Raw genomic sequence first — 27011 nt, forward strand, 5'->3', positions numbered from 1 at the left:
CGAGTAACATGCCTGTGATGTTTTTTCACAGGACTCGGGAAAGTACTGAGTATACAGTGCTAACACACATCGGTGTATGGGTAAAAACCAAAATATTAATATTCTTTATCCCCGATGCAAATTTAACATCTATTATACAAGAAAGTTTGTATTAAGCAGACTTCAGTAGGAAGAATATCTTGTCTTGTAAGGCCTTGCCCTTTCAAAAGTGAAACTCCCGGCCTGGACCCACCACTTTAAATAATTGCTGATATACAATGAGTGGCTAAGACCTGGGCCCAATTTCATAGAGCTGCTTAAGCACAAAATTTTGCTTAAGCAAAAATTTAATTGCTTAGTAAAATCAGATTACCTGCCAAGACTCCACTCAATTGTTATGCTAAGTAAACAACAGCTAAATACTAGTCATAAGCAAAGTATATGGCATGACATTTTGGCCAGTAACTTGTGTAAAATAAGCGAGCTATTTTCGTGCTTAAGCAAATGTTTTGCTTAAGCAGCTCTATGAAATTGGCCCCAGGGCCCAATTTCATTGCTCTCCTTACCGTAAGCAAAGAATCAGCGCTTACGGAAGCAGGGAAGTCTGTGCTTACGTCAACGTATGTCAGGGGTAAGAAAGGAATTTTTCCACCTAACTAGGCATTCTACGCTTTACACAGCAAGCGCAGAATTTTGGCACTTGCAGGTAAGCGGCGAATGGTGATCGTAAGCGCACAATTTGGCAGCAAGCAGAGACATGTAAGTTGGCCCTGTACATAACTATGAACAAAGTGTAAAAAGTTTCACCATGTGAAGAGAGTTAGTCGCCGCTTCGTTAACTTTGTAATAAAGTGAGGAAAGTTGAGGTTACAAAATCCTGGAGATAATTATGATATAGACCATTAGCGCATGACGTCATTTGAGTATTACTCCCTCACCTCGAGGTCAAAATGTTAATTATTGACCAATTCTGTGCGCTTTGCGTTCAAATCTTGTGTCATCGTCGGTTCACCTCTAAGATGGTGGCTTGATTTTCCAGATTTTCTTAAGCATTTTTAATCTGTTTATCTTAAATTGTCCAGCATTGTTCTTACTTGCTGAACTTTTTTAATAATTGACTTTGGTCGGTTGTAATTTTCTTAACCATTTTTAATCTGTTTGTCTTAAATTGTCCAGCATTGTTCTTACTTGCTTACTTGACTTTGGTCGGTTGTAATTTTCTTAACCATTTTTAATCTGTTTTTCGTAAATTGGTCTGTATTAGCTTAATATTTTTTAACCTCTGTGAAGCACCTCGGGACCCTTTTGGGGTTAAGGGCGCTGTATAAAAGCCATTTATTATTATTATTATTATTATTGATGACGTCAATGCATAAGGTCTATTAATTCTGAAGATGGGGGAGCCAGAAGTGGTATCTGTTCACCAATGGGTCAACTTTAGACAACGCGTGACCTATCTACATAAGCGATAGTATGTACAGAAAAATATTTCTGATTATTTCATAGAGTCTCGATCAAAATGTACTTGAATTGAGGATGAAGTTCACACTGACGGGGAACAATTTCATAAAAGCTGTTTAGCAGAAAAAAACTGCTTGAAAAAATTTCTTTGCTAAGCAAATATTTAATGGAGCACCAGTCACACCATTGTAAACTCAATGTAATTTTGGCTGGTAACCTGTTTCTGTTAAGCGATACTTTTCTTTGCTTATCAAGTCTTTGTGCTGACAGGTTTTAATGAAATTGGGCCCAGATCAGTTCCTATCATCACCCCAATAATCTTGGCTGCATCGTTTTGAAAGGCTTATGTGTTATACAGTGTAGTGCGCATTTTTGGATTTTGCAGCATTACATTATTGGTTATGCTTACCACGATTTGAGTGTGCAATTTGACGCCCAAATGGCAAGCGTAGCAGACAGTATAGCCAGTGCAATGCGTCCATTCAAACAAAAACACAGTTTAAAAGGTTGAGGCCAATCCCCCCCCCCCCCCAAAAAAAAAACAAAAAACACACGCCCAGTACTTTAAAAGCTTTTTCAAAAAGTTCAACAGATGGCGATCTTAACACACTTCAAATTTCTTATAAATGCATATCAACTGGAGTACTGGGTTTAAAAGATCGTTTACTGTTGCAAGCATTTTATTTGGGGTGGAGGCGGCAATCATAAAAATTGTCCACAAAGGGGAGGTTTTCCATAACTTCTTTGCTTGACTCTTCTGAAGGATCAGTAATTTCCTTTCATTACGGTGTATTTTGCTTTCAAAGTACTCAGAAACATTATTTCTTTTTGAACTAATAGTTTGCAAACTGACAGTGGGCAAAAAGTACAGTCGTAGCTTTAGCAAAATTTACGGTGCTCAGTGGATCTTTAGGCTTATCTCAAATCGGTTGATGATTGCTATGAAGGAGACTAAAGCGATATGGACCATTTTCATAGCGCTGCTTAACGATAAGCAAATTTTTGTGCTTACTGTTGCAGAATACTACTAGGGTGCAAGCGTATTTCACAGGTTAGCAGAAAACTCAGGGGGCTATATTGCTCGATCACCATGAATCTGCAATGTGACGTCATTAATTTTCGTGCAGTAAGCACTGGAAGGTTAACACGCCTTTTCGTGTCTTTATGGTTAGCATCGCTATGAAATGAAAATCCTGCAGTAAGCACAAAATCAGCCGCTAAGCAGCTCTATGAAATTGAGCTCTGATCTTCAGCTTAGAGTGGTCTTTACAGGATTGGAGCTGGTGGTTGAATGTTGTACTTTGTGGTGACGTTGCGCTGAGCTTCAGCTGCCACGCTTAGAGAGAATAGATGAGCCATTTCCATTTCCGTCCGAGCTAGATCAATTGCCTTCTCGAAATACTCTTTGGCGGAGGACATGTTGCCTCTGAAAATAAAATCAAATAAAAAAATTGATTTCTTCAACTTTTATCTTGGTCAGCCAAAATCCTACCCAGTTCAATTCAATACTCGCATTTCTTTCCATACTTCATTAAACAATTCTAAACAGAACTTTACAAAAACAAAGAAGTAAAAATTAATCCAGTTTTACAAGAAACCAACCAAGCATCTTTAAGAAGCATGGGCAAGTGGTGAAATGCCGGTCGGACAAACGAAATAAAAACAGAAACAAGAAAGTACAGACACACAGGTTCAACAGACAGAATTGATGAACGCTAATGAGAAATACAAGTTGTCAATATTCTGAAGCCAAGGAATTTCACTTAATCTCCACTTGCAAATGTTTCAGGCATTCCCGCAATTTTATGCCTCAAGGCCTTAAAGCCATTGGACCCTTTCGGTAAACAGTATTTTCCAAGGCCCAGACTTCGTGTATCACAATTTCTATATCAAATAACAAACCTGTGAAAATTTGGGCTTAATCGGTCATCGAAGTCGGGAGAAAATAACGGGAACACCCACCCTTGTATCCGCGCGTTTCGCCGTGTCATGACATGTGTTTAAAATAAATCCGTAATTCTCGTTAACGAGAATTGATATTGTTTTACTGTTTTCTCAAAAAGTAAAGCATTTCATGGAATAATATTTCAAAAGAAGTATTTCACCACTACCTTCTGTAAACCCTGTAAGTTATTTGTAAATCTGTGAACTTTTTTGTTTTTTTCTGTACCGAAAGGGTCCAATGGCTTTAAAAAGAAGTGGGCGGTTTTGCCTTACCTCTGTACTTCAATGGTCCCCAGTGTCTCATACGCAAAGTCACACTTGCTGTCAATCTCCAAAGCCTTCTTAATCATCCCTATAGCTCCGTCAGCATCCTTCTTCCAAGTTAGGTGTAGAAGTCTAGAGTAACAAAACAAAACATGAGACAAATGTCATCAGACCAGATTAAGGGCCTTTCTCAAACCTCAGTGGTCTACATCTCCGACTTTGGCACAGCGTGCTGCGCTCACGCAGTGAAGCGCAGCTCAGCATTTATGCATTTTGGAGTAGCGTGTAGAAAGGCCCTTAATATCTGTGTTTATACCCGGCAACAGAGGGCGCTGTTTACTGACGTGGGCTCTCCACAATTATTGTTTCAATCTTATGTGTCCCTACAAAGGCTTCAACCCCCATAAGGAGAACCCAATCTTTTAACAAAAGGTCGAATCCACGGCTTCGGCTTCAAGCTTTGTTCTCTCGTCTGAGGCCCTGTGCAGTGTGCACGCACGCAAAGCAAAACAACCGCGGGCCAAGTTAGCCGAGCCGAATCTGAAAGGGCCATAGATTACTCCCTCCCAGAAATGACCAAACAAACTTAATTGGTTAGAGGCTCACAGCCGTTGATAGTACAAACTATTTGAAAAAAAATATGGTTTGGATAATTTGTAAAAAAAGAAAATTCATTTTGAATCTGAGAAACGATTCTTGAAGGAAGTACTCTGCTAAAATCCTCAAAAGAATTCCTGAGAAAACCAGAACGAAATGGAGACACAATGGGGAGGGGAGGTGACGCATCATACTCTCGGCCACGACATGCAACTAACAATGTTTCACTTACCCTCTATGTACATAAGCTGTTGGGTTATCAGGCTCTAAGACTATAGCTTTCTGGAAGTGCTCGTCAGCAACGGAAAACTGTCCCTGATCGCTCTGGGCCTAGAAAACCAAAAATAATCAACAATTAGAGTTTCCTTGACAGGAAGATCGTCAAGTATTGTCAACCACCGATTCTTTTCAGATTCAACACTACCAAAAATAGATTTTTACTCATGGTGCTAATAAGCCATTTGTGAGTTAGATTTGAATAACGTCTGGTACAATGACTCGCTTAGTCACAATGAACCGCTTACATTTGAATTCCTCAGACTATCGAGACAGTTGCTACGCCACGCGATTAAGGTCCAGCTTTTGCGTAGTTACGTAAGAGACGGTGAACACCCATATACAATTCTGAATGGATGTGTATGGCACAATGGTACCAGGGTTTGCTCATCCTGGAGGTTGCTATACAAAAGCTTGCCCCGTTCCACGAGGTGTACCAACTGTCTCGATAGTCAGAGGAATTCAAATGTAAGAGTGCACTGAACTAAGGAAGTCATTGCACCAGACGTTATTCAAATTTAACTTGCAAATGGCTTGTTAAAGATCATCAAAACAACAAACAAACAATAAAATGCATTCCAATCACTAACCTGAGCGTATAATGCAAAGGCCTCAGCACACGTAGGAAACGTCTTAGTGCTATTCTCTAGTTGCTGCATTGCTGCCTGTAGCTGCATTGGGCTCTGGTGTACGAGGGCCAGTCTGTATTTGGCGTAGCTGTACTGGGCATGGGCCAGGGCAAAATTGCTGTTCAGTTTGTTGCATTTCTCAAAGTCTTGTGCCGCGTCGTCGATTCTGTCTAGAAGGAGGTTGAGCTGTGGGTGGCAAAAGAGGTATAGTTATGTCATGTTTATTTGTTACCAACAGCTCGTGTAAATGAAATGCTAGGATTAATCCTATCTTGAGTTAGGCCCAGTATAAACTCCATTGGCTTCCTGTCAATGCTCGCATACAGTACAAAGTCCTGCTCCTCACGTTCAATGCTGTCCATGGTCTATCCCCTCATTACATTTCTGAACTGATAACGCCATACACCCCGACAAGGTCACTTATAGATCCTCTTCACAGCTTCTCTTACAAGTTCCCCCATACAGAACAAAAACGTACGGTAAAAGAGCCTTCGCTTTCAGCGCACCCACACTTTGGAACTCTCTTCCTGCTGCTCTCCGTTCCCAGATAAACCCGGACCTCTTCAAATCCCGTCTCAAAACTCACTTATTCACTCAATCTTTTTTGTAATAACTGTATTGTTTAGTTTATTTGTTGCTTTCTATTGTTTAATTGTGTTTATTTGTTTTGTAAAGCGCATTGAGAGTACTTGCAGTACTGAATTGCGCTATATAAGCATTTCTTATTATTATTATTAAACTCATCCTACCTTAGGATGGGTTCAATGCGTCCTAACATCTATGGTTACAAAACTTAACTCGTCATAAGTCCTTAGATTAATCCCAAGTTAGGAAGAGATTGGTGAAATTGACAGCTGAACTTGAAATAACCTACGGCACCCACAGTAGTTGCCGTGGTGCTCTTTGCTTTTGCTGTGGTGCCCTTTGCAAATTTATTTCCCTCATAGAGTGTCCCTTACCAGAGGAAAATCGCTGTGCCCCCTTAAGAGGGAAGTTCAAGGCCTGCTATACTATAACATGATTTCCCGAATACCCCAATTCAAACAAATGTAAAACCAAACAATGGCTTGAAGGGTAAAATAGTCTGATCCCTTTTCAATGTAAGGAGATTTACTAATCAATGTTAGTAGAGCATACAGGGGACATGACATGACTTTACCTGTCCTCTATGGTGGTAGATGTCAGCATTATCCGGATCAATCCTGACAGCCGTAGCGAAGTCATTCATCGCATCAGTGGAGTTGCCCTCCTGCATGTGCATGCTTCCACGCTTGATCAGAGCATTAGCTCGCAACTAGGGGAAAAAGTAAGAAAAAAAACTAGACATTAGGTGTTATATAGTGCATATCTGACACAAACACAGTTATTTGTTTTCTTCCACACTTGATCAGACCTTAATCTCTTAACTAATAAGAAAAGTAAGAAGAAAAGAAGAAAAATAACTAGACATTATGTGCACGTGCAAATCCACCACAAAACAGTTATTTGTTGTTTTCTTACAAATGCAAATTCATCTTTATTTTGATCAACTTTTTGAGCTGAAGATCAGGATGAGAAAAGTAAGAAGAAAAGTAAAAAAAAATTACAAGGCATTGTTTCCATCTGCCACAAAACCGCGTTGTTTTCCTACAAATGCAAACTCCTTATTTGGATAAACTTTTTTAGCATAACCACAGAAACGAGATGACATTATACTTTAAAAAAAAAAGCAAAGTACACATCAGTCCTACCTTCTTATTCCCGTCTTCCATGTAGATAAGTTTGTCCAGATCGGGTCTAGCCTCAGTGGCTTGTCCCTTCAGCAGGTAGAAAGTCGCTCTCATTAATAAGGCCTCTGCTAGTTTATCTCCTTCCCTCTGGATCTCGTCATCGCAAGCTTCGAGCACACCCTCGTACTCACCGCTGGTGAAGAGATGTAGGGCCTTCCGGTACCCAGTGTTGGTCCTGCAAGACGTTTGATGAGATTGCTTTTACACAGGATTAAGGGTTAAAGGCAGTGGACACTGTTGGTAATTACTCAAAATGATGTTTAGCATTAAACCTTTCTTGGTGACAAGTAATGGGGAGAGGTTGATGGTATAAAACATTGTGCGAAACGGCTCCCTCTGAAGTGCCATAGTTTTCGAGAAAGAAGTAATTTTCCATGAATTTGATTTTGGGACCTCAGATTTAGAACTTGAGGTCTCGAAATCAACCATCTTAACGCACACAACATCGTGTGACATGGGTGTTTTTTTCTTTCATTATTGTCTCGCAAGTTCGATGACCGATTTTGAGAGCTCAAATTTTCACAGGTTTGTTATTTTATGCATTTGTTAAAATACACCAACTGTGAAGGCTCGTCTTTGACAATTACCAATAGTGTCCATTGCCTTTAAAGGATTCGGGTATTTTTTCAAAATGTCCACAGATTTACATTAAACTTACAGGGTTTGAAGATAATGATAGCGGAAAGTTTCCCTTGAAATATTACTTACTGAGGTGCTGTAGTTTTGAAGAAATGAGTAAAACCAGTCCCAAAATAAATTTCGTCTTAGTTAGACAAAATTATTATATCACGTATTATTATACCATAACACACCAAAACTGGTTAAACGTTTTTTCATGCTACATGTAAAACTGAGACGAAAATTATGTTTGTGACATTGTTGTACTCATTTTCTCAAACACTACAGAACCTCAGTTAGTAATATTTCAAGGAAAGCTTTCTACTATCATTATCTTCAAACTGTGTAAATTTAATGTAAGTCTGTGGACATTGTGTTTTATGTTAGAAAAAATGTGTAGACCATAAAAGGCCTTTTGTCTTCACAAAAGGGAAACTGTACTTGCATCGTTTTCTTGTCATCATTTAATTGTACAAGCGTGCAATTTGTTTTGCAACTGTTTTTTCAATTGATAAATTTTATGCATAGGCCTAGTACATTATTGGTGGCTGTAGCTATTGCTGCGGCTGTCACTAAGGTTACTGTTGCTTAGGTTACTGTTGCTTAGGTTACTGTTGCTTAGGTTACTTGCTTAGGTTACTGTTGCTAAGGTTACTGTTGCTTAGGTTACTGTTGCTTAGGTTACTTGCTTAGGTTACTGTTGCTAAGGTTACTGTTGCTTAGGTTACTGTTGCTTAGGTTACTTGCTTAGGTTACTCTTGCTTAGGTTACTGTTGCTTAGGTTACTGTTGCTTAGGTTACTGTTGCTTTGGATCTGATATGCATCAATGCATGCTCACATGAGGATCCCTTGACCTTACCCATTATCCCCTCCACTTTCTTCGTATCCGTCTTCAGATTTTGAGATGCCATCATCCGAGAAGGATGAGAAGTAGGAGCGGATGAACTGCCCTGAGGGTAGACTTGGAACTCGCTCCTGAAAGATGAAACAAATTTATTCTCAGTAAGCTTGGGCGACCAGTGCGATTAGTGTCAAAGTCACAGCTATTGATTGCGATTACTGTTTTTCAAATACTTGGTTAATCGTGCCGCCACGACTATTACAAAGATAGTCGGAACTACCTGCTAAGTAAACCAGTTGTGTCGCTCATAACTATTCACGACAACATAACTTACTTACGAAACACAGTCAGACAACAGCGACACAATGCTTACCTCATATCGCTGCTGTGCTTTTTCCTTGCCGAGCTCTTTCAGCATTTTATCTGCTAGCATCATGCTTTGGCCGTGAGTAAAGTTCTCCAAGATACACACCGCAGTAGCATCTGTCAGAAATAAACAAAGATAAAATACAAAAGGGTCATGAACCTGTCTTGCTGTAGTGTACATCACAAGAGAGCGTCGTGGTCGAGTTGGTCTTATCTAGGGCACAGGACTCTAGCTTTGGTGTGGTCAGAGTGTGAGCTCTAGTGTTGTAGCTAGACAAATTTCAGTGGTGGGCTCTAAATCCAATTTAGTCCACCAAGGGTGAGCAGTTCAACAATGATATGGGGGCCATCATTGCTGAAGTGCAATCTGGGAGGTTCTGTAATGGGCAGCAAATTTGTTAGTTCTCGGCAGGCACGCCCGGCATCGCCAATCTTGGCTATAATATTGGTGGTCTCTGGTGGTCTCTGTTATTGGTAGTTTTAATGGTCAAAGACGACTTGTGACTTGACTGGAGCAAAAGTGACTTGTGACTTGACTTGACTTGAGCAATAAGTGGCTTGTGATTTTATGTTAAGCAAAAAGACTTGTGACTTGACTTGACATGAGGAAAAATGACCGGCGACTTCTTCTGACTTGAGAAAACATTACAGCACTGCAGAATCTTACCTTCCAGACACTGCATCTTCAGATTCATATTCTCAAATGCTTTAGAACGTCTGAATAATGCCTTGACGTATCGAGAGTTCAGCTCCAGTGCCTTACTGCAGTCAGAGACAACTTGAGCGTAGTTTTTCTGTACGAGGAAAAGACAACAATCTTGATATCAATTTTGCAAATGGTGAACTGTTGCTTAAAGCCGTTGGACCCTTTCGGTAAACAGTGTTGTCCAAGGCCAACACTTTGTGTACCACAACTTCTATATCAAATAACAAACCTGTGAAAATTTAGGCTCAATCGGTCATCGGAGTCGGGAGAAAACAACGGAAAAACCCACCCTTGTTTCCGTGTCATGACATGTGTTTCAAATGAATCCGTAATTCTCGTTAACGAGAATTTACATTGTTTTGCTGTTTTCTCAAAAAGTAAAGCATTTCATGTGATAATATTTCAAAAGAAGTCTTTCACCCTTGCCTTCTGTAAACCCTGTCAGTTATTTGTAAATCTGAGAACTTTTTTATTTTTGTCTGAACCGAAAGGGTCCAATGGCTTTAAAACTTTGTGTGTGAGGTCTCGTCATCAAGCATCTGAAAGCACGCAAAGGTGTTTTTTTTTTATTATATCTCGCAACTTCGCCGGCCAATTGAGCTCACATTTCCACAGGTTTGTTGTTTTATGCATTATATACTGAGATACACCAAATGAGAAGACCGGTCTTTGACAACTACCAATAGTGTCCAGTGTCTTCAAGATGCCAATGGGATTGAAAGGATTTTAAACAACTAATGAACTGAGTAGTTCAACGAGTACCTCAAGCCCTAGATTGTCGCAATTTTATAACCAAAGCTACTGTCGGTAAGGACCGTTAGTTTTCCTTACCAACTGCTCATGCGCCGCAGCTCTGTTCTGATAGAAAGTGGAGAGATCTTTGGTATTATCCCGAGGGACGAGGTCAATGGCCTCATTGTAGCAGGCAATAGCTTGCTCATAGCGACCCGCTTTGAAGTACTTATTGCCCTTGTTCTTGCTACTCTGGGCTTTCTCTTCGGGAGTCTGCAGGAAGAAAAAACAAATACATGAGAGAAAAGATAATTAAATAGGGTTTGTAACATTTATTTGCTGCCTAAATATAGTTATTTATTTGTGTATAATTTCTTTAAATTTAACTAAACTGAGTTGAGAAGATTTTCATTTCACCAAAACAAAAAAAACTCTCCAAGATTTGATTTTAGTTATTTGTATAACGCAACCCTCCTCTCCATCGGGAGGAGGGTTACGTTATAACAACTAGATTTTAGTGACCTTTTTCCTTGAAAACACAACCCTGACAGTCAGCAGTGCCAGTGGACCATTAATAATAGTATTATGGACTAGAAGCACTAGGCAACCACAGAGAGACTGTGCGTTTGAGTAGGGAGAAACTCTGGATTAGACGCCTCCAGACCATTCAACCCCATGGTCTGAACATCCAAGAAGGAAAGGACTAATTAACCTTTTGTTTTGCCGTCTCCTTTTTTTCCCCCTAGCCTTTTAGCCTGAGCCTCATTCACTAATTAATTACTTTTTACCCAACCTCACCACCCTTGATGTTGTCCTTTGTGTTTCCATCTTCTTGCTTGTGGTCAAGCCAGTCCCTTCCCTCCCCCTTTTCTTGTCCCCCTATTCATTGTTTACCCCTTGCTTCTTCATGCATGCTTTCTAACCCCATTCATGTATTTCCACTTCACTGCTTTTGTTTCACTTAGTTACCTGTTCATGTTTGTTGTGTTGTCATTTAGCCTGGAGAAAGACTCTGCTAAGGTCGAAACGTCAGGCCGTTAACTATTTTTTGCATTTATACTCTCGGTCCATTTGGTTGGTAAGTTGTTTGCAACAGCTAATTTAATTTTCTCATATTATGGACTACAGTACAAGGCCTAAAATAGGCAGTTTCAGTCAAATTTAATGCAGGTGATTTTTTCTCTGACAAGATGTAGTCTGTTAAGGTGTATTCTTAGAAGTAAAAATCAATTTAAAATTTTGAAATCGGATGTTTGGTTGCAGAGATATACCGTTTTTAATGAGCGTGGATCGTGAAAAAAACGTACCCGTGTTCAAGTTCAATTCTTATGTTTTTCTTCATATCGGCCACGGCCAAGTTTAATGCACAGGCTATGGCAATAGAGGGCGCACACTAGGCGAGCGCCCTCTATCTCTTACAAACTGTGCTTTGAGGCGCTAGTATGATTTTTTATGAACGGCAAAAAGTGATATTTTGTGAATCAAACTGAGGAGCGGCATCGTGGGGAAAATTGTTAACTATAAAAATTAAATATGTGTTAAGTTTTGCAGGTGTTTGTGTGAATATTCTTTATTAATTATGTCAACAAATAGCATTATTGAATTAACCAGAATGGAATAAAATTAAAGAGTTTATGACTGGTGTTTCCTTTAATTTAAGATCAGTTGATCCTTTGATTTAAAATTGTAGCATTAACACAGTAAAACATTAGAACAATCTTTAAAAAACTTGAGGATGAAGGCATTTGTATACATCGATTATTTTTGTTATATTTACAAAGACAATTTCTAAAAACCAATGGCTATAATTATACTATCAATTTTTTTGTTCAACTTTCGTTTCAATTAGTATAGGCCTTTAAAAGTATATAACAATACTAGTTTCTTTTGACTCAAGATGAGCAGTCTGTTATTATCAATTCAGAACGTAGAAATTATCAAAGAAACAAGATCGGGCAGCTTTCCAGCTTTCTATTATTAGAGCCCCGGCCTATCAAACTTATTGTAACACACGCCCTCTTGTGGTGGCACATCACGGAAACACGAAGATGTACGAGTACGACGTACATGTACAATCGTGCGTATTTAGGACAACTTTGCAAGAAATGGTCTAACAAAACCTTTCTGCGGGAGAAGAAAACATAATCAAATTACACCAAATTTTCACAAGTTAAACTTAAAAGTATGGGAATTAGCACTGACAAAGTCGCATTCAATTTTGATGATTGTCTCTGGAAGAAATCTTGATTCAAAAAATGGAAAACGCCGACAAAAATAGGTTTTTATGGTAAAAGCTATGCGACTAGCTGTACGATGTGCGGAATTTTATCGGCTACACGATGATGTAATCGTTATCTCATTTTGTGTAAACATGTGCTCCCGCATCGCAAAAAACCGTCTTCGGGCTTCTTCGGCGCTTTCCGAAGATTTCCGAAATCCGTTGTCCACGGGGTTCAAAGTTGACGTCATGCACAAACGAATGGGCGCTGCACGCCAGGCCAAGCTTCTGTTTTTTGTCGTTGCTCTCTTTTTTTTACAATATCTCCGAAACTATTCATCCGATTTCGAATATTTTTGAAATGTAAGCACGGGGAGAGAATGCTCCTGCCTGCTGTCAAGTCTCATAGTTGTGAGTTGTACAAAATGTGAGTTATGATTTAATATATTTCGTTCTTTTTTTTCGGGGCTGTGTGTGTGTGTGTTTTGGTACACGTAAAATCAACTTGATGAAACTGCCTACCTAAAATTACACGAAGGCCTTGGATTAGACAGAGGTCATGGCCTCCCTTTCCCCTCCCTGGTCTTCACCTTTGCTTTGTATGGTGCCCCTTCAAAAATCTCCCATGGATTTTAAGATGAAAATGGCCAAGTGCCCTCTCGTTCTCAAAGATATATTGTACTTTTACTACAACTAAAAGTAAGTAGGCCTGTTTATGAAAAAACATGCCCAAACCTAAATTAGTATTTTAATATTACCGGTAATAATTATTAGCCTATATTCAGATTCAGAATCAAATGGAAAAGTGGTTCCATGAGGCAATGGTTAGGTTGATTGAAGGAGTTTGAACAAAATATCCAAGATAAACATGATGAACCACCTGTTGTTCAATGTGGGAGGGGCTAGGTTTAGGTAGGGGTGGTCCAATGGTGGACGTGCCTAGTTAGTAGGTGGTTTTGCGGGATTTGGACACTGGATAGAAATCACATACCCGTTCTTCCGTTAACGGTGCGGGATCGTCCCCGGTCAAATCAGACCCTGTTTTGCCAGCTGTTTCCCCGCCAATTTTGTCAGAACTTCTCCTGTGATAGAAGTAGGCTCCCACTGCCGCCCCGATTGCCAATGGAGCCCCAATAGCGAGCGCAACTTGCCATGATTTTGGCCAAGAACCACCAACATCGGTGCCCGGTTTGCTAGCACCCGCCATTTTGAAACCGTGCCTTCCGAGTCAACCTTGTCCGCAAGATGTTATGTCAAGAATATTATGCGTAGCAAACCTCTAGCAATATTTTCGAACCCGCTTAAAATGAAAACGACGTGAAATGTTCACGAGATTCGGAAGGAAAGGAAAGTGAGCACCAAACTGTGGCAAGTTTAAAAGCTTGTCAACAACCGTCACTACCTATTTATGATTGACTTCCAAAAACTGGGTAACAAGATTTCACCTGAAACATCTTGACGGCAAAATTAAGCAATTATAGGTATTGGTCACATTAAGTTGACTAAAATTATCCTCCTGTTGTTTCTGGGTAAAAAAAAATATTGAAAGTGACCGATGATAGTTGACGGTATTTGACCAAAACATAACCCTTGTTTCTTGTGCCCATTTTGCTTCAAACTTCAGCCGGTCTCATTGCACAGCACAAGTATCCGAAGTAATTAAACTGGCAACAACAGTCCTCCCACCAGGTATTTATGTGCTTACAATTATCATACGCTGACATGAGACAAACAGTATTATACTTGGTTCCAAATCTGTGATCATAGTCTACAAAAACATTGGCTTGACCTATAACAAAATGCAACAGAAACGATTTTTTTTAACAGTCTCTTAAAACCCTCAAAAAAGTAGAAAAAGTAAGCAGGGGAAATAATTATGGACATTTGCATATAAATTAAAAATTGTAATTTTTACCTTTATATTTCAACAATGTTTGTGTGCATACACTCTAGAGTAAAATTTAGATAATATTTCCAAATCAAATTTGTAAGCAAAAGTCTCTTGAAACCCAACAAAACAAAGTATAAAAAAATAGAGAGAAGTACCCTCGTACGGTAATATTATTTGCATAATTTGCATAAATCAAATTTGCCGTTTCGCCTTTGTTTTTACAAATGTATGTGCACCCGCGTGGTATAGTAGTAAAATTGATACATTGTCACATCAAATTTTCATGCAAATATCTCTTGAAAACCAGGAAACCCTTCCAAACGTAGTATCAAATATTATATTCAAAGTTTCCGTAGAGGAGTGTGGAGTGACTCGTTTTTGCCAGTGCATTGACGTCATTTGTGTGACACGAAAACCGATGACGAGCCCCAATAAGTCAGTAATACTAATTTGGAAAAATACGAAAAATTACTCTAAATTAAGCTAGATTCTTCAATAATTAATCTGAAGATTGGAACAAGGATCCGTTCTGAGGACTGCTTCTTGAAGAAATAATTCCTAAATAGTGTTACATTAAAGGACTTAGTAAAGTTTAGTAATAACGCCTGACACTAACGCGCACTATTTCTTTCGGATACTTATTAGTGTGTGGGGCCGGCCGGCAATATAGGCACCAGAAACAAAATGGTCGTCTTTCGGAACGATCCTTGTGGAATCGTGTGCCTTTTTATTACTTATGGGGCCGTTTTATATGCGGATTATGTTGTTATACAATGGCTCATCATACCAACAATGGTGGACAGGTATTGACAGTTTGAATTTTGTAATATAAGCTTTTATTTATCATTAAAATAATGATTGAAAAAAAACAAAAGTAAACTCGTCTGTCGTATTTTTTGACGATGATGTTGTCAACACAAGAGGGCGCTTTAATTACTTCATATTATCTTGCACAGTTACCGTGATCAAAGCGATGATGTAGTTTCTACCTCCATGATGTAGCTCAAGCTAGACAGCTACAGTCAGATATAATGTTATACTATAGGCCCTAGCCAATGACAAAATAGTTTAGAATTAGAGAATAACAAAGTAGTTGCGATTACTCCTAGAACTATCCTACTACCCTACCTATGACGAGTATGATAATTATGAGGTTTGTTCCGCTAGTGAGACGGTAGCGGAACGAACGAAAAAGTTTCCGTATGGCGCCACCACTTTTTCATTCGATCTCAATGAGATTGAGATATCCCTTTTTGTAAAAATGCGTGAAAAAGTGGTGGCGCCATAAGGATGGTTATCCGAACGAACCTCCATAGTTCTAGGATTTTTAGAAAAAAATTAACCCTTCTCCACCGTTGCGTCGGGTGGACAGTCCTGACAGTTACGATTATCGAAGGAGGGTTACCAGATTACGATTATCGGAGGAGGGTTACCAGGTTACGATTATTGGAGGAGGGTTACCAGGTTACAATTATCGAAAACACTGACACTACCATCCTCAGGCCTGTGTGGTCCAGTGTGAAGTTCACGAGGCTTGCTTGAGCCTGGAACTTGTATTTATTTCATGTTTTGTGTTTTTTGTTTACACAGCTTATGGGGTGCCTTTCACGGAATGGTATTCAACCTGATTGTGTTGATGATAACAATGTCACACCTCAGGGCCGTATTGTCAGATCCAGGTAAGATTTCTGAACTCCTCTGGCAGCACAAACACCCCCCCCCCCCCCAAAAAAAAACAAAAAAAAAAAAAACATCCCCAGTCCATTAAAATCCACCATTTGGTTCTGTTGGACTGAGGACTGGGCTTTGTATAGACTTGATTCAAGTCTTAGATTGCAGTTATTCTTCTGCATCTCAGCCACGAAAAACGCCCCCACATTATAATATTAGCTATCACGCGCCCTAACTCGTAGGCTAAATGACGAAGAAAGATCACAAGAGGGCGCTGTTTGTAGCAGCTTTCAGGACGACTAAAAAGCCACGATTAAAGACTTGGAACCAAGTCTAGGCTTTGTACAAAACAAAACGGATTATGCTATGAAAAAGGGGTCAGTAAACCAGAATCAAACGGTCTTGAGAGTCCTTGACAGCAGAGATCAACAAGCTTTACAACAGTGTTCGTCTTCAACAGTAATAATTGGATCAACTTTTTCTTGCGTCAAGCGAATTTCACGTGCTTACTCCAGGTTACTAGGCATTTGCAATCCAACAGATCTTTAAAGGCAGTGGACACTATTGGTAATTCCCCCCCCCCCAAAAAAAAAAAAAAATAATAAATATATATATTTGCATAAAACCTTAATTTGTACTGAGTAATGGGGAGAGGTTGATATTATAAACATTGTGAGAAACAGCTCCCTCTGAAGTAATGTAGTTTTCGAGAAAGAAGTAATTTTCCACAAATTTGATTTTGAGACCTTAGAATTGGATTTTGAGGTCTCGAAATCAAGCATCTGAAAGCACACAACTTCGTGTGATAAGGGTGTTTTTTCTTTCATTATTATCTTTCAACTTCAACAACCAATTGAGCTCAAATTTTCACAGGTTTGTTATTTTATGCATGTTGAGATACACAAAGTGATAAGACTTGTCTTTGACAATATCCAATAGTGTCCAGTTTAGTGCTGGGCGAATAGTGAAATTTTGTTATTCGGATACCGCTGGCCAACTATCCGAAGTTAACCAGATATTTGAATAAATTTTTTCGCCGCTAAAGGGCCCTATTAAAATAAAAATTTTAAAAAAATTAAAAAAATTGTCGCTAGAGGGCGCTGTTTGTGAATGAGATCTTCTTGGCGGATTGATATAAGTTTTAGACAGTGTCACACGGTTCATTCATAAAAACGACTGGATCTAATTTAAAGATGGCGATTTGCTTTTTCTTTTGATCGTGGATGACTCTACGTGAAGGAAAACTTGTGAAATCTTTGAACAAATTACGTCAGAAATGTCATTGTTTTAACTCTTCACGGAGGTGAGCATAGTTAAATACTTAATTTATGATGTTTTATGCTGTCTTAATAGAAGTTTCAGACAAAAACATCAGGATTCAGACAAAGCATTCATGTCAGTTGTCGCCCGACATCCGCGGATATTCGGATATTAAAGAATATCCGGTTACTTGGTTGTAATTACAGAACTATCCGGTTTATGAACAACTATTCGCGCCCTATGCGGATATCCGGTTAAAAAAAAGGCATTTGCGGTTACGGATAGGAAAACCTATTCACCATTAACCGGATACTCGAATAATTCGCCCAGGCCTAGTCCAGTTAAACAGCTAGCGCAGATATTCAGTGCTATACTTGCCCTGTAACTTACGTGTAAGTGAAGAATGGGGGATGCAAGCTCAGAATTCTGGGTTAAGAAGAGCCAGGAAGTTTGTCCAAAATTTTGAAGTCCTATTCCACTCATACTTTTAAAGAAATAATCCAGAGTCACTTCTTCATTTTTTCCCAGGTATTGTTCCACTGCCCAGCATTGACTTGGCAAATATGAGGTCCGGTCAGATTCCGAAAAAGATTGTTCATAAGGTATGGATCCTATAACCAGTTACTTGTTCCTTTTTGGGTATTCTTATCAGTCACACTATGTATGTCGCCTTTGCTGAAATGTTGCCATGTTCACATGCAGTTGAAGGGAAGGTATGGTCATACATGTAGATTGATAACTGATATTATCAAACTGATATTTCTGAAACAGGATGGAACAAATTGGACCGTTTGCCAGAAATGTGAAGCATATCGGCCACCGAGGGCACACCACTGTCGTATCTGTCGGCGATGTATACGCAAAATGGATCATCACTGCCCTTGGTAAGGAATAGGATGCGTTACTGACCCCTTCCCATGAGCCCATCCTGTGCTTTTGCTGATGTGCCCGTTGCAAGGTTTCAATAAAAAATTGAAATTGTCCTCATAGACCTTTTCGGAAATACTGCAGGCATGTGAGACTTCCTCTTTTCAGCTGATTTCTTCCTTTTTGGATTTTGAGTTTCCTCTTCTTTTCTTCACTTTCTGTGTACAAAAGTATAGGCCAATTATATTTTGCTCTATTTTTCTTGCCTGGTGTTCTTTTTTGTTCTTTTTTATGGATAGTTACTCACATGCCTGATACTGGGGCGTGCGCGTAAAGCTTGGAATTAGGTGCATTTTGGTCTAGCTGGTGTCCAAATTTGATCCATATCTATCCCACAGTGCACCTCATTCAACAGTCTGCGCTTGCGCAATGGTATTTGCGAAAAGGTCTATAGAAGTGGCGCTGTCCTAGACCACAAATTTAGCCCCATGGCAGTTTGAATTCTTATAATTATATTGTTAATCAAAGCATGCCAAGTGTTGCATCTACATGTGTATAAATATTAGACTTCAATTTTAGATTTCATAAATGTATCTTAAAAAAATTCTTCGTTTTGCAGGATTAATAATTGTGTAGGGGAATTCAACCAAAAGTATTTCATACAGTTTCTATTCTATGTTGGTAAGTTCATCGTTTTGATTAAAAACGCTTGATTGGTTCACTGTGTTGTCTGACAGCTTGTGATTGGTTCAATGTTTTGTCTGACAGCTTGTGATTGGTTCAGCAGTTTTGTTGACAGCTTGTGATTGGTCCAGTGTTTCGTGTGACAGCTTTTGATTGGTACCTTTGTTTTATTGCAAATTTTCATATTATTTCACTGTATAGATTGTCTGCTTTCTATTGGCCCATAGTTGCCAGTTTTTACTGGTTACAGAAACATTACAGAATTAGTCAAAAACAAAAATCGTGGAGATCAGAGATTAACATAAAACTTACACGGTCTAATGATGATGATAGTTGAAAACATCCCTTGAAATATTTCTGTCTGAAATGTCATAATTGATGAGAAACAAATAATCTAAATTCGCATTTGGAGTTTATCGCTCTGTGAGCGTTTTGTTTTATTTATTTTTGTTTTGGCATTGATACAATGCAAAATGTGTAATTAGTTTTTCATTATCTCGTGACCCAGATGGCCGATCGATCTCAAACTTTTCCAGGTTTGTCAGTTCAGGTATATGGTTGATTACATAAAGTGCTTACACTGCCAGCAACGGTTTCGTCATCAAAAACCAATTAATGTAATGTTCCTTTAACTTTTGTTTGATTGGCATTTTTTGATTGGCTCATATTACCTGATTTTGATTGCTTTTTGTTTGTTTGACATCCTTTGATCTGTTCTTTTTGAAATGCTGTATTTAACATCCCTTATGTTCGTTAACACTGAGTTTTTAACATGCAATATATTCTTCCCAATTCAATCTGAGTTCCGATTTTTGTTTTGTTCCCCAGACAAATTATTAAAATTTGTAATAATATTTGCCTGAAAGTATATTGTTTTATAGAGAAGCCCTTGTATTTTGTCTTACTTTTTTCTAATGGCGAAATATCATTCCTGACTTAATGAGTATTTTAATACCATGGCATTATGTTTTTTTGTTCGTCCCTTTTTGTTGTGTCGTATTGTATGTTGTCCTGCTAGGGTAGAGTTTCTGCTTAGGCACTGTTTAAGTTTTGTCAGAACTAAAATTTGCTTTTAAAGGTTATTATAATTTATACATTACTCTTCTTTTGAGCTGTATTAGTACATAGATTTGTGGTTTTTCGTGACTGACCCATAAAGTTGTATTTATATTCAAAATCTATAAAGGAAAACTAGTGTTTTTAATTTGTCTATATGTTTATAGATTATAGATTATGAAGAAATGACAAATAGATAGAACTTAAGGGTCCCCAAGGGAGAACAGTTCATTGAGCACCTGGTGGGGCTACCCTGGTTTAAATAAGACAAAATAAATGAATAATTTATCATTTGTCTTACAGGTGTTGCAGGAATACATGCCATTCTTATTGTAATCATATCCTGGTTATATGACTGCCCAATGTGCCACAACATGATCCAGAAAAATGCCAGAATGTAAGTTTTCACTTCTTATACTGGATGCGTTCAAATAGATAGCTTCCCTGGGTTGACCCTGGGTTGACCCAGGTCCAGTCCCCTGGTGCCTTCAGTGTGGCTGGGCCAATGACTTGGAACAATCTCCCTACTGCCATAAGGGAATTTTATACTCTATCTGCTTTTCGTAAAGTCCTATTAAGACTCACCTTTTTCCATGTTAATTTCTTTCTAGTGCGCTATGATCTTGATGGGATAGCACCTTATAAATTTTAATTGTTACATGTATGTCATGTAACAATTTTATGTTTTGAGCTCATTCTACATGGGTTCATCAAGATCAGCCCTAAGTATTCTTGCTTGTGACCTAATAAACAAAAAACGTTCTCAATGGCCACAGTTAGGCCACTATACAAAAAAAATTGTTGATCGTCCCCGCCCGACTGTTCAAAACCCCCCAACCCCATTTGTTTTTTGTTTTTCTTCTTTTTTTATCATAAAAACATGTCTGGATATCTCTTTTACTGCCTAGATTTTTCAGCTGATATTTTTTTCAAAATGTACAGGTTTGAAAAGATGTTTAAAGAAGGTTTTTATTCATGTTGGCAAAGCAAGAACAATTCTTCAAATATTTACTTGGGCTTACACTGTGCTTAGTTGTTTGAAAAGTTTACAGAAAATGTCATCTAGGAGTTAAATTTGTTTGACAAAACTATTGAAAACATCAAAAACACACAAACCCTCTGTTTTATAGTGATTGTGATGATTTTTAGATTTTTTATTTCATATGAAAAAAAAAAACCTCCCTCCCTCTTCCATCTGCAAATAAAAAGAACGATCAACAATTTTTTTTTAATGTGGCCTTAGTTTGACACACATTTTTACCCTTTGTGCTTAGCCAATCAAACGCAGCCACTGTTTCAAATACAAGCACAGCGCTGTATGTCATAAATTTACAGAAGATGCTGCTATTAATTAATTTATGTTCTCTTTTCTTTTCAGAGCCCATAGCATCGTCTTAGTGGTTCTGTCTCTCCTGTTTGGCCTTTTTGTTATAGCTATTGGGTGTGACCAGGTAAGATGATCACTTTGAATTTTGTTTTTCCCTCCCCAGCCCTGCGTCTGGGTTTCCCTTGCGGATTCACTCTTAAAATTAATGAAAAAATAGAAATAGCTGTTGCAAAAAACTTAACCGACCAAAAAAAACTGATGGTGTTAAAGCTAAACAAAATAGTTAATGTAGAGGTTTGCTGAAACGAATGTTTTTGATGACTCTGTTTTTATAGGTACAAGCAATTTTCGAAGAGGAAACGGCGGTCGAGCAGGTCAAACTAAAAAGTGGCGCTACCAATGGTCATCGGGTCAAAGGTCAAAAAAACAAAATGACCTTGCTTCGAGAGGTGTTTGGCAAAGGTAAGAGACACCTACTGCAAAGATTTTATTGGGTGCTTTCGAATAGCTTCCCGTGTGTACCTGGGATTTACACTCTTAGCCACCAAAAACCTGTGGTGGCTGACACTTGGGCAGACACAATTATCACCTGTGAAATAATCAAATGCATCCATTGTTTCAGTGCTGTTGCACGCCATGCATGTTTCTGTTTGATGTATTTTTAACATGTTATGATGTTTGCTTATTACAGTTCATGCAGTTTCTTAACTGCTGTACATGTTTTAATAATCAATTTTTTGAATTGAATTAAATTGAATTTGTGAAAGGGCCTTTGGTGATTTTTCCATCGAAATTCATGCCCTAGAATGGAGTCTTCCAAAAACCAACGACGTTATTTCCTATTTGGTTATCTGTCATGTGCTTTGTATTTTTGTCTGTTCTGTATGTATTAAAGGCAGTGGACACTATTGGTAATTACTCAAAATAATTATTAGTATAAAACCTTACTTGGTAATGAGTAATTGGGTGAGGTTGGTAGTATATAACATTGTGAGAAACGGCTCCTTTTGAAGTGGAGTAGTTTTCGAGAAAGAAGTAATTTTCCACGAATTTGATTTCGAGACCTCAAGTTTAGAATTTACGTCTCGAAATAAGGGTGTTTTTTCTTTCATTAATATCTCGCAACTTCGGCGACCGATTGAGCTCAAATTTTCACAGGTTGGTTATTTTATATATATGTTGCGATACACCAAGTGAGAAGACTGGTCTTTGACAATAACCATTAGTGTCCACTGTCTTTAACTCTACTGTTATTGTTTTTGTTTGGACACTCCCTAACACAAGCTGTGCTTACTCGTTTACGTAGTATTTTATTATGTTGATTGAGGAATTTGGAAATAAATGTTGAATTGTTGAATTGAATCTGCAGGGCCCATATTGTGTTGGATCCTACCTTGGCGCTCCAGTCGACGAGTTCCTCTCATTCCCCCCAACTGGGAAGTTGTATAACACCGCCTCATTCAGCTGGTAACAGTCAGTTCATGTCAAGTCTTATTATTATTATTATTATTATTATTAGTTCCTTAACCCCCATACGTTATGACTCTTTAATATCATCCACTGTGGTTTTGGAATGATAGATCTGCAAATAGTATCATGTGATGAAGGCATGTGTGTACGTAGAACACAGTCAACCCTCCTACTGTCTGACCATGCAATACTGTGCTTTTGAATGATGGCCGCCTGCAATATGATATCATGTTGTGAATGCATCTTCACAGTAAACAGATAGTTAATAGTTGTGCAACAATACAACATAAAAACAGTTGAAGGGTTTTGCATACATGTAATTACTCAGAAAACAATTAATTTATTTAAACATGAAAACTTTGGCTTTAGACTTGCCCCATTGGGAGACTTCAGGACGTCAGGTTTCCATCGAACAAACCACATGCCTTCAATTTAGGGTTCTAGTAGAATCTAAATTACGGGAATTAAAAAAAACAAGAGTTGATCCTATGGGTTCACTCAATTCAATCACTTTGCTATTAGCATTCATAGTTGAGATTTTTAAAATAACTCAAGAGTTTTCCTTCATTATTTTTTTTTTGTACAGTAATTTTACTCGGTGATTATCATATGCAATGTTGTGTGTTTATTTTTATTAGAATATAAGAAGTTTATTTGTAACGATAATTCAATTTTGGGTGCTCCCCTGTATTGCTTGTTTGGGTCTGGGTTGTTTGCGTGGGGGCTGTCCAACGAGAGAAAGAAATAGTCCACATTGTGACAAATACATTTTTCAAGGACCTTTGACGTTTAGAATAAGAGGGCCCCAGACCTGCGAGTAATTTGTTCAGGGAATGTTCACATTCATCCCTAGTTTTATGAAAATGGACTCTGGTCATTTGGGTTGACAGTTTGTTTAACAATTTTTTTTTCTTCAGGTTTTTTTCCTTTTTTCTAGCTTGAAATAGTTGCAAAAATTTATGGTAGTTAATTTGTGAAGCTTGAATTCCATTTTATAAAATAATAATAATAATAATAATAATAATAATATTTGAGTTTATATAGCGTTTTTTCACTCCCGAATGGGTGTTTCAAAGCGCTTCAAATTATTACCCCTGGTCACTGGGCCTTAATTCACTCCTTAAGCCATCTCAGCTCCCTGGGGAGTATACAACCTCGTGCAACAAATGTGCTACTCAGCTAAATCAATCACAAGAACCACCTCTGCCCTTACAGGTCCCCATTTACCCCTGGGTGGAGAGAAGCAATAATAGTTAAGTGTCTTGCTCAGGGACACAAGTGTCACGACCGGGATTCGAACTCACACACTGCTGAACAGAATCAGCAGAGCTTGAATTTGGTGCTCTTAACCGCTCGGGCATGACACCCCCATAATAATTGTTATAATTTTAATTTGTATATGTTTTATTTGAAAAAATGAAATCCAACCCCCCTTACTGTCTTTAGGTTGAGGCCTTCCAAAATAATATGCTCAACAACCACACTCTAATATTAGTAATCTGTAGTCACAAAACATCACCAACAGAGGGCGCTATTATGCACAAACTGCCAGAGCTATGCATAGACCTTTTATTTGTATTGCAATGTTACAGCCAAAGTTTTTTCTAAACAAGGTAAACCCTTTATAGATATTATGTCATTTAAGTGATAGTTGTTTGGTCTTTCCAGATAATAATAGTATATTTTTGGCAACCTTGTTCTCAGGTTGTTCTGAATCCCATTTAGACGTGATGTGCAATTTAAGAAAAGATAAGGCAGAAATAAATGTCTTCCTCCATTGTTCTTCAAATAGGCCAGGGTTAAAGCCATTGGAACCTTTCGGTACAGAAAACAAAAAAAAGTTCACAGATTTACAAATAACTTACAGGGTTTACAGAAGGTAGTGGTGAAAGACTTCTCTTGAAATATTATTCCATGAAATGCTTCACTTTTTGAGAAAACAGTAAAACAATATCAATTCTCGATTGCGAGAATTACGGATTTATTTTAAACACATGTCATGACACGGCGAAACGCGCGGATACAAGGGTGGGTTTTCCCGCTGTTTTCTCCCGACTCCGATGACCGATTGAGCCTAAATTTTCACAGGTTTGTACGGTGGCTGATCTCCGCCAACAAATAAACACCTTTTCAGTAGGGCGTTATAACGCCCTATACGGCGTTATAACGCCCTAAATTAGGGCGTTATAACGCTCTAAATTAGGGCGTTATAACGCCCTACTGAAAAAGTGTTTATTTGTTGGCGGAGATCAGCCACCGTAGGTTTGTTATTTAATATAGAAGTTGTAATACACGAAGTGTTGGCCTTGGACAGTACTGTTTACCGAAATGGTCCAATGGCTTTAAGTCATAGAGTTACTCAGTTTAACTATAGATTCCCGGTAAATCTTTACCTTCTCTAATTGACTCAAATGAGATATTCCTTTGGGTGAAGAAAGGTGGTGGCAGGATACGGGAATCTGTCCGGTTGTTTTGCCTGCTTTTAACTGCAAACATTAAAGGAACACGTTGCCTTGGATCGGTCGAGTTGGTCTTTGAAAAGCATTCTATAACCGTTTGTTATAAAATTGGTATGGTTAGAAAGATGTTGTAATAGTAGAATACAATGATCTACACAAATATGCCTCGAAATTGCGTGGTTTTCGTGTTACCTCGTCGACAAACACGGTCGGCCATTTATGGGGGTCAAAAACTTGACTCCCATAAATGGCCGACCGTGTTAGTCCGCGACGTAAAATGAAAACCGTACAATGTTGAGTGCTACTTGTGTGGATCATTATATTCTACTTTTACAACATCTTTCTAACCATATGCATTTCATAACAAACGGTTTCAAACGCTTTTCATAGACCAACTCGTCCGATCCAAGGCAACGTGTTCCTTTAACAAGTGTTCTAACTTCGATAGGTTCACAAGTTGGTTCACCGACCAATCAAAATAGAATGAGAAAACCTTTTTTAATTTTACTTATAAGGTGGCGGAGGGATGATGCAAGTGTATGTTGTCTATTTCCAAGGAAAACTTAATTGTACTTGCGCTCTACCAAATAACCCTCATGTTAGCGCTCTCCCTATTAATTTTTTGTCTATAGGGAGTTTTCGTTTTCGAAGACGGATGGTTCTGCGACGGTTTTTCAGCCAAACGTTGTCGTTTTCAGCACAACGCAGATTCATCCCAAGTACTGTCGTAGAAATTGAGGAACGACTGTCCTCAAAGCCGACGCATGCGCAGATGACGCCAAATGTCATCATTACCGTCGCAGAACCATCAGTCGTCGAAAACGAAACCTCTCTAATATCTTTGCTCAGGGGTGCCAGTTAGAAGCCATTGAACCTATAACTCGAATCCAGTGATCACACTCAAGTTTACTGGGAAGTGGCAGCATAGGGATCACCTTCAGGGGATGTCAGTTTTTAATTCAAATAATCAAGTAATAAACCACAAGTGAAACTGACGGGGTAAATGTTGATGGGTGACAAGTTTCTGTCACTTCAGTGAAATTGAAGGCTGTTTTATAGGTAGGGACCATTTATTAAAGGAACACGTTGCCTTGGATCGGTCGAGTTGGTCTTTGAAAAGCGTTTGTAACCGTTTGTTATAAAATGCATATGTAGGATTTGAGGCATTGCATGGTGAGGTATCGATGTATATTTGTTAGAATAAAGAAGAATAAAGCAAGACAGTTCCCTAAGAACAACTCTACCTGGCAAGTAGATACACAAAATGCATATGATTAGAAATATGTTTTTAAAGTAGAATATAATGATCCACACAAGTATCACTCGAAATTGCGTGGTTTTCCTCTTACCTCGTCGACAAACACGGTCGGCCATTTATGGGAGTCAACATTTTGACATTTCGTGTTAGTTCGCAAAGTAAAAGGAAAACCACGCAATTTCGAGGCAAGTATGTGTGGATCATTGTATTCTACTTTTAAAACATCTATCCAACCATATGCATTTTATAACAAATGGTTACAAAACGCTTTTTATAGACCAACTCGTTCGATCCAAGGCAACGTGTTCCTTTAAAGTTTTTTACGTAATAATGTAGTAACCTTCCTATTTATGTTGTATTTTTAATAGTGCTATAATAATTATTTCCATTTAGTGTTTATGGTTAACTTTTCCATCATGTGGCATTCTGAATATGAACGAAAAACAATTTATTAGGTCACTATTTTAAAAGCTTGTTTAAAAAAAAAATGTATAAAATTAAGAAATGTGTTCCTCACGATTAGTGTATGAAACCGCCTTTGTAAATGTATATGTTGTTGAAAGATTAACTTTAATATTGAGATGGAAGTATATGCAATGTTTTAAAAGAAAAAAATCTTTGTTTATGTGCCATACTTTGTTTTTCTCTATCGCAAAGTGAGGTTATA

At 38.3% G+C, this 27011-nt stretch overlaps 2 protein-coding genes across 3 annotated transcripts; one reads left to right on the plus strand and one right to left on the minus strand.

The window, feature by feature from the left end:
* Window positions 1-141: 141 nt before the first annotated feature.
* LOC139951322 (mitochondrial import receptor subunit TOM70-like) lies at window positions 142-13627 on the minus strand. Its single transcript, XM_071950166.1, has 11 exons — window positions 13393-13627; window positions 10283-10456; window positions 9413-9539; window positions 8753-8862; window positions 8398-8513; window positions 6881-7094; window positions 6310-6444; window positions 5112-5336; window positions 4478-4575; window positions 3658-3780; window positions 142-2866 (listed from the first exon to the last, which is right to left on the minus strand). Exons 1-11 carry the CDS (start codon window positions 13606-13608, stop codon window positions 2707-2709), a joined length of 1698 nt encoding a protein of 565 aa, XP_071806267.1. The 5' UTR covers window positions 13609-13627; the 3' UTR covers window positions 142-2706.
* A 364-nt stretch (window positions 13628-13991) lies between these two features.
* Window positions 13992-24412, plus strand: LOC139951324 (palmitoyltransferase ZDHHC3-like). Of its 2 annotated transcripts, none has more exons than XM_071950168.1 (9): window positions 13992-14090; window positions 15883-15971; window positions 17752-17825; window positions 17995-18107; window positions 18710-18771; window positions 20134-20227; window positions 21209-21281; window positions 21493-21619; window positions 22527-24412. In XM_071950168.1, the coding sequence occupies exons 2-9, from the start codon at window positions 15905-15907 to the stop codon at window positions 22604-22606; spliced, it is 690 nt and encodes a 229-aa protein (XP_071806269.1). In that variant the 5' UTR covers window positions 13992-14090; window positions 15883-15904; the 3' UTR covers window positions 22607-24412. The 2 variants fall into 2 exon arrangements, with proteins under 2 accessions (XP_071806269.1, XP_071806268.1); XM_071950167.1 differs by lacking the exon at window positions 13992-14090 and adding an exon at window positions 14977-15095.
* Window positions 24413-27011: the final 2599 nt, after the last annotated feature.

The sequence above is a fragment of the Asterias amurensis genome, chromosome 19 (genome assembly GCF_032118995.1).
Source record: "Asterias amurensis chromosome 19, ASM3211899v1".
In the NCBI taxonomy this organism is placed as follows: Eukaryota; Metazoa; Echinodermata; class Asteroidea; order Forcipulatida; family Asteriidae; genus Asterias; species Asterias amurensis.

Bases quoted from the DNA above. Each gene is read 5' to 3' on its own strand.
- LOC139951324 (XM_071950167.1), top strand. From the start codon at position 14,977: ATGGTCGTCTTTCGGAACGATCCTTGTGGAATCGTGTGCCTTTTTATT. The intron at 15,096-15,882 runs GTATTGACAGTT...TTGTTTACACAG, and splicing joins ATACCAACAATGGTGGACAG to CTTATGGGGTGCCTTTCACG. The intron at 20,228-21,208 runs GTAAGTTTTCAC...TTTTCTTTTCAG, and splicing joins ATCCAGAAAAATGCCAGAAT to AGCCCATAGCATCGTCTTAG.
- LOC139951322 (XM_071950166.1), bottom strand. From the start codon at position 13,608: ATGGCGGGTGCTAGCAAACCGGGCACCGATGTTGGTGGTTCTTGGCCA. The intron at 7,095-8,397 runs GTAAGGTCAAGG...AACGTCTTGCAG, and splicing joins GAAAGTGGAGGGGATAATGG to GACCAACACTGGGTACCGGA. The intron at 6,445-6,880 runs GTAGGACTGATG...TTTTTCCCCTAG, and splicing joins TGGAAGACGGGAATAAGAAG to TTGCGAGCTAATGCTCTGAT.